The sequence below is a fragment of the Toxorhynchites rutilus genome, unplaced genomic scaffold (genome assembly GCF_029784135.1).
Source record: "Toxorhynchites rutilus septentrionalis strain SRP unplaced genomic scaffold, ASM2978413v1 HiC_scaffold_166, whole genome shotgun sequence".
In the NCBI taxonomy this organism is placed as follows: Eukaryota; Metazoa; Arthropoda; class Insecta; order Diptera; family Culicidae; genus Toxorhynchites; species Toxorhynchites rutilus.
In genome coordinates this window covers 13,569-21,256 of record NW_026599725.1, presented here as the reverse complement: position 1 = coordinate 21,256, position 7,688 = coordinate 13,569, and the positions used below count along the sequence as shown (strand labels likewise).

The window sequence follows — 7,688 nt, the reverse complement described above, 5'->3', positions numbered from 1 at the left end:
CAATCATTTAACATCTAGTGAGACTCGATGTTGTACGTGAAAGGGTTAATAGCTTTGAGACAAAAATATGAAAAAAAATATACTAAAAGTACATCTTACTACGATGTATCAAGAAAAATTATCAAAAAAGTATTGAAGTTTTGAAAAAAAACATTTTTTGATTTAGAGATATGTGTGATTTTGACTTAATATGCAATAAATTACATTCATTTGCTTGATTTATTCTCGAGTAATGTAGAAATTTATGTTTCTTCAGTTGTGTGTTTTGTGTTTTTCCAGTTAGTGGTATGGATATTTCGGGATCTACTCGACCGATTTGACTGAAACTTTTCATCAGTATAAATAATTGAATTATCTATTTTAATAGCTCATTTTTTCGATTTTTATGAGCTTCAAAACATTGTTCATGAAAAATAACTAATTTTCAACAAAAATAGCCGCCATTTTGTATTTTTTTCGAATTTTCAAAAACTCCTATGTGACGCTTTAGGTATTGTCTTAAAGTTTCAAACTATTCATTGGAATTCATTCTGCGATACCCCTTTCCTTCAAAACCGATACCACCAGCAAGGTACCGTTTTTCAGACAACATCTACAGTTGTGTTCAAAATAATAGCAGTGCTGATTTGGAATCAGAAATAAGATAATAATTTGTAATTAGCGCTTTGCTCCGAATTTTCTTCATAGTGTATTTTGCACAGAGTTTTAATAGAACAAGTGTATGGTATTGGTTGCAAGATTTCATTTTATTATTCAATAAAATAATCATTTGTTCAAAAAAGCTAGTGTTCAAAAAAATAGCAGTACTTCAGTCAACATCAGGAAAACATGATTAAAATGATGAAAGATTTCAAAGTTGTTCTGTAACATGATTATCCACTTTAGTACTTTGTAGCGTAGCCCTTATTCTTAATAACAGCAGCACACCGTTTCGGCATAGAATTCACAAGTGCTTGGCAGCGAGAATCAGGTATTGCAGCCCACGAATCGCGAATTACAGACCATAATTCTTCCACATTTCCATTCCATCCATACATGAATAGTAATAATAATATAGAAATAGCATTAGGCGCTGCTATTATTTTGAACACAACTGTACGCATCCAGCTGTCAACAGCGCAATAATCATTATTCATGCTTCTAAAAAAATTGGAAAAACATCTTTAAATATACCTTAAACAATAAACAAAATACCCGAACACTTCAAATTATTCCTAACACCCGAAAACAAATCGCAATAATTCACCATTTTTCGACCTTCCAGACAGGGGTCCCCCCTCAAAAGACCCATGTGTTTACACCTGAAATGTTTCACTGCTATCTGAGATGGTGTTGCCAACGGCCAGTTGAGTTGGCATGAAATTCGTCTGTAACTATGTTTAATTCTTTCTATAAAGATAAGAAAGTTTTATAAGTTTATAAGTCGACAGTTTTGGTCACCCTATTTTTGATAACATAAAAATGAGCGCTCTATCGCATGTAACAACTTTGTCGAAGACAGCTTTTGTCTGGAGAATACCTGTCGAGCTCTAAATGCTAATTTCCACTTAAATGCACCTCCTGGACCATTGTGCAATGTGTTTCCGAGAAACGTAATGCTACGTTTGGAAGAACTGCAGAATCATTTTTTGACGTAGCATTACGGGTTACAATGTTTGACGTCATGTTGCAAAAGTAGCCGAGAAATAGGGAAAATGTAGGCAACAGTGAGGGTAAGATGGCCATGTGGTCGATTTAAATAATTAATTGTTCAATTTTCATGTAATTCTACATGTTATTTTAGGACTTTTCATCCATCTTGTAACATTGAAAACTTGTGAAAAGTAGAAAATGTGAACAAAAACTGAGAATCATAGGTTCTGCGTGCATGTTTAATTTTCACAATTCGATACTGAGCATTTTGAATGATTCAATTTCAAAATTTCACTCACCGGTGGTTGTTTTTCGTTTGATATGTTAACATCGGTGCAAAATGTATCAAAAGTAAAAAATTGTGAATGATTCAAATAATCATACTGGTAGGGTGAAACGGACAGCTTCTAGTGGGAGTAAGACAGACAGTGAAAAATGAGTTATGGAAATAGCACCCAATTCAATCTCCTTTTTTCAGGAAAAAAAAACGATAGAAAACTTTTTTTTTGTGAAACATTCGATCAATTATTTCAAATAACAGTATATCGAACCGCGAGAAATTGCATTCAAAGTTTGAAAAACATATGAGGGGCTTAGAATGCAAGGGGTATAAGTGACTTGATCGATTTCTCTTCATCAACTTTTTCTTTAGTTAATTACTCAACTGCAAAAACGTTCCAATTTAAGTTTGCTATAGAGTCCGATAGATGAGGTTCTGACATATCTTCCACATTGCCAAATACAGTACGGAATGTATTTGCAGCTAAGTCATGACCAAAAGAGAGAGTCGATGTAGAGAAATCGATCAAATCACTTACACCCCTTTCATTCTAAGCACCTCACATACAGTCAACTCTCCTTAACTCGATATTCAAGGGAACATCGAGTTAGGGTGGTATCGAGTTATGGAGAGAAAAATAATTGTAAAATAAACTAAAATAAATCAAAGGTGCCGTGAAATCCATCGAGTTAAGGAAAATGTCGAGTTACAGAACATCGAGTTAGGGAGAGTTCACTGTATTTCCAAAGATACATTCGACATTTTTCCTAACTGAAATACTAAGAAAAGACAATCGTTTACCGTTTACTAGAGACCTTCGGAAACAAGCATGTCGTCCAAATTGCAAACCCGGCTTAAATATCGAAAAAGTGAAAAAACTTCTAGTAATAAATTTTCGAGTCATCCGAGAGTAGATTCAGGAATTCAACATTGCATAGATCATAGCAGTCCTGTGGGGAACTTATCCCAAATAAGCTGATTTTCGATGTGACCCAAATACAGACATCAGGCCAGTAAAAAGTTATTGTGAACAACCACATCAGTTCCAATTTTATTGAAATTATTAGGTCTGTAAAATTCAGTATCAAGTATATTTACATGTTTGTGACGTTCCAACTCTTTCACATTTATGTTACACTATTCTAGTTCGTTCTAAACTCATCAATGATTTTAGTACACATGATTTCGAAGCAGTGGGAAACCCAAGAAGCGTTAGTCATTGAAGTCCTCGTCAAACATCGATTACTCAGCGTATACACGACCTTGTTGGGCTAACTCAGTACGTGTACCTCATTATCCACGTGGATCCTATTATCTGGATAAATCACAGAAGTTGCGCTTCGATATCAAGTGTAAGTTTCACATTACGGACCATTAGGCACAGTTTCTCATAAATAATTCCGATTGAAGATACCTCCGTTGCATACTTGGATTCTCTGAATATAGTGTCATCCATTTCTGCCAAGTTGTCGAGTAGTTCAGTGAGGCTCATTTGAGGAAGTACTGTGTTGTTTTCTTGTAAGAATCTGAATCTGAATCTTAGACAGATTCCATCCCAGCCATTATGACGAGACCGGCGATTTCAGCAGCCGAGAAGTTCGAACAAAACTACCGGCAAAACCTTAAACTTAGTGGCTCCATAGGACTAGATGTTTTGGATTACGGCTATCGTTTTGGAGGTCGGACGTTGTTGACTCTCATGGTAGCGATTACTGCTACATTCATGTCAAGTTATGCCTTTTTGTTCGGGCTCTATCAGGCTGATATGCTGAAGGTGATGGATGTGATTCCGTTCTTCATGATAATATTTCAAGGCGTCATGGAGGCCATGAAGCGGATGTTGAATCCGACGAAATATAGGGTGTTGTTGGAGAAATCAAAGCGACTATTTGAACACCTCAACCAAAATGAAGGAAATAGTAAAGAGCTGTACGATGCATTACAGTATACGCTAACTCTCCAGCGTTTGCTGGTATATTGGTATAGCATTATTTATGTAATAGTGATTTCGATTACGTTTGCCATTTCGTTCGTCGGAGAAAAGCAACTACCAATGCCTTTGCTCTTGCCGGGAATCGATGAAAGCTCTACGACAGGATTCATTCTGCTCACGGCCATTGATTTAGTGCAGATGATTGTGGGCAATCGAGGATACATAACGTTTGATAGTCACTTCCTGTTTATGGTATTTCCAATCAGTGGCTACGTCAATGCTATTGAAAATGAGATCAATACGCTGAACTCGATGCTGAACGCTGTGACTCGCGATCAGAAAGCAATATCCGCTCAGTTTCTTCGAATTTTTTCGCTGCACCAAATGCTGGACGAATTCGAGATTTCATTCGAGAATGAGTGGGCTATGTCGAATCTTATGAAGATTGGGTCAGCTATTCTTGGATTAGTGAGCTGTTTGTCACTGGTCTTCGTGGGTGGCTCTGTCCGAACATACCTTACGCTCGGACTATTTTTCACCCAAATGACTCAGTACTGTTTGATGGGCACCATTATAACGGTGAAGGTGATAACCATTAACGATGAAGTTAAACTCGGTGATCCAACTCTAGTTTATTTATTTCGCAGAATGAACACCTCGTGAAGGCACTCTACACCATTGAATGGTACTTACTACATCATCGGGAGGCGAAACATTTGGTATTGATGTTGCAGAGAGCGCAAAATGCCCCGTGCGCAACGATTGGGGGAATCGCGCCGTTGGATGTCGAAACCTATGTGCAGATCATGAAGACCATCTACAGTTTTGTTATGGCTATGATTACATTTATGGAATAGGAGCATATGATAGCAAGAATTTTGCGAACTTTTGAGCTTAGAACTTGCACATTTCATTAGCCATAAAAAGATTAGTTTTTGAAACATAAAGAATATTTTACACACTACTTTTACACATCCGATAGATTTTCTTGACGATTCATAATAGAATTGCATGATCTAAACAGACTTTTTTGTATTCATCAGACCTAAAAGTGGAAAGGTCCTATAATACTCCAAATACCTTATATTGTATGAGAAAATATTACAATGTTTTGTAGTTCCTGGGTCATATACAACATATACTTCAAATATTTGAATTTGAGTAAGTCAATGTTCCAATTTGTTAATGTTCTTTTGAATATTGGATGTTGGATGCGTTCATTACAACTATAGGTTTCGTGGGTCTGTCGAGCCCCAAAACGTTTGTATTGAGGTATTGCTTCTTCGAAACGTACATTCAAATATTGCGGTTGACCCTAAGCAACTATTACAAGCAATAACCTACAATATGTATGATAGGAATACAGAAGAATTCAAGGATATTATTATTCGTCCTCAACTAGGTTCCCCGAATTCGATCCCCACATAGCACAAGGAAGTTATCGAAATTGCATCGGATGAGGGAGGGGGGAACCAAATGTGCATATCGTTGCTCTTTGAAGTTTTCATCGGACGTTGATTAGTAGGTTTGCAGGTGTCATTGTGGTTAGTTTTTCCACTTGAGCCTAACAGGGGGTCAGGAATGTTATCCAGTTATCAAGGGATCATTAATCAGCCCCTCATAAATAATTCCGAAGAGAGAAACACTTCGAATGCAGTTTCAGTTTTCCGGATAGTGTCATTCGTCTCCAGAAAGCTGAAGAATAACGTTAAAGAGTAACACTGTTAAAATCTCAACCCGAATCTCCTGTTCACCCTCAAGCGTTGGAACCGAAAATAAGAGCTGCGCGACTATGGCAGGTTCATCGATTTCAGCAGCCGAGAAGTTCAACCAAAACTACCGACTACATCTCAAAGTTAGTCGCTCCATAGGGTTCACCGTTTTAGATCCCAACTACGCATTCGGAAGACGAACGATGTTCTCATTGTTGGTCTCGTTCTCGGCTCTTCTCATGGCGAACTTCGCAATTTGGAGGGCTCGAGCTGATGTGGTGAAGGTGATGGAAGTAATTTCTTATTTGATGATAATAATTCAAGGCTTTCAAGAGGCTGTGCTGTGGGTGTTGAGACCAGCTAGATACAGGGTGTTGTTCGAGAAATCTAGAGAACTTTTCAGGCAGCTCAACGAAAATGAAGAAAATGGTAAAGTACTTTATGTTGTGTTGCAATATACGCTAATCCTCCAGCGAATGATGCTATATTGGTACACGATTATGTGTGTGTTAGTGATATCAATAACCTTTGCCGTCTCAGTTTTCGGGAAAAAATTGTTGATCATGCCATTACTTTTGCCGGGAATTGATGAAAACGCCAATACAGGATTTTGTCTGCTTTGGGTAATTCATCTGGTGCAGCTGGCGGTTGGACATCAAGGATATGTCTCGTTCGATGGTTACTTTCTCTATATGATCTTTCCAATCATTGGCTATGTGAATGCCATTGAGAATGAGATCAATAAGTTGAACTCGATGCTGAACGATTCTACACGCGATGAGGAAGCTTTATCCGCTCAGTTTCTACGAGTTTGTACGCTCCATCAAATGCTGGACGAATATGAGATTAAGCTTCAGGATAATTTTATCGCAACGAACCTAGTCAGAATTGGGTCAGCTATAGCCGGATTAGTTAGCTGCGTATCGCTGATCTTTGTAAGCGATAGTTTGCAGACTTATCTAACGCTGGGAGTTTTCTTTTCCCAAGTAACTCAGTACTGTCTGATGGGAACGATTATAACGGTGAAGGTAGGTACCAACATCAATAGAGATAACTCCGATTCAAGTAGACCATTTTTCTCGCAGAATGAACACCTCATGAAGGCGCTCTACACTATCGAATGGTATTTGTTACCTAAACGGGAGGCGGCGAATTTAGTACTGATTTTGCAGAGAGCGCAGAATGCTCCCTGTTCAACGATTGGAGGAATCGCGCCGTTGAATGTCGAAACCTATGTGAAGATCATGAAGACCATCTATAGTTATGTCATGGCTATGATCACCTTTATGGAATAGATGAATATGGCAGAGGCTCGCTATACATTGATTTCTTGCTGTTTTAAATATGCACCCAATGTAGGTTTGTAGGGTGTTATTTGTTCAGAATAATACGAATCCACACACACTCAACTTCACTCAGTTGTTGATGCACATTAAATAAATGCGACGCGGAAAGTTTATCCAAGTTGGTCTTCATATACTTAAATTATCCGTGACGAAGTCGTTTTATGAGTAGGGTCTATTTTTCATATGGGACAATGATGCAACATGTTATACATTCATGTGTTTATTTATTTATTTATTTATCTATTTATTAATTTATTTCTTTATTGATTTATCAGTCTTCGGTGGAATAATACAACAATAACAAATGTATATCAACCTGTTCCATTAACTATTAGACTAGATATGAACGTCTACATTATCACGTATTTTGTATTACTTTTGTATTTTGTATATTGTTGGATCCGTTATTATTTCTGTGGCTAGGAATGACGATCGAGGCAGAGTGGGGCAGTTATTTCTAATCCCATTCTGTAGAATAGAAATTCTCAAAGTGTCATTGGCACATGATTATATATTTGCTCCACTATTATTCCTATTGCATTACTGGGCTTCGCATCGAGCAAAATCGCTGTGTGTGACATACAGGGTCATACTCAACTGAGAATAGTCAGCGGACTATGAAGAAATTCGCCTTCGTATTCAACTGAAGATAAGTTTTGGCTTTTTCCAGTAGTTTCTCCATCAACCTGACTCAACAGTCATTTGGGCGTTTAGTTGCTATTTTACTCTACGACTCGACTATTTCATTTCATCCTCCCCCGTCAAATGGACATCATTGCAAATTG

The 7,688-nt window shown here is 37.6% G+C and overlaps 2 protein-coding genes across 2 annotated transcripts; both read left to right on the top strand.

Moving 5' to 3' along the window:
* Positions 1 to 3,476: 3,476 nt before the first annotated feature.
* Positions 3,477 to 4,753, top strand: LOC129781696 (odorant receptor 67d-like). The gene is made up of 2 exons (XM_055789268.1): positions 3,477 to 4,430; positions 4,493 to 4,753. Exons 1-2 carry the CDS (start codon positions 3,477 to 3,479, stop codon positions 4,700 to 4,702), a joined length of 1,164 nt encoding a protein of 387 aa, XP_055645243.1. The 3' UTR covers positions 4,703 to 4,753.
* An 884-nt stretch (positions 4,754 to 5,637) lies between these two features.
* On the top strand, positions 5,638 to 6,852 carry LOC129781695 (odorant receptor 67d-like). Its single transcript, XM_055789267.1, has 2 exons — positions 5,638 to 6,585; positions 6,643 to 6,852. Exons 1-2 carry the CDS (start codon positions 5,638 to 5,640, stop codon positions 6,850 to 6,852), a joined length of 1,158 nt encoding a protein of 385 aa, XP_055645242.1.
* The last annotated feature ends 836 nt before the right edge of the window (positions 6,853 to 7,688 follow it).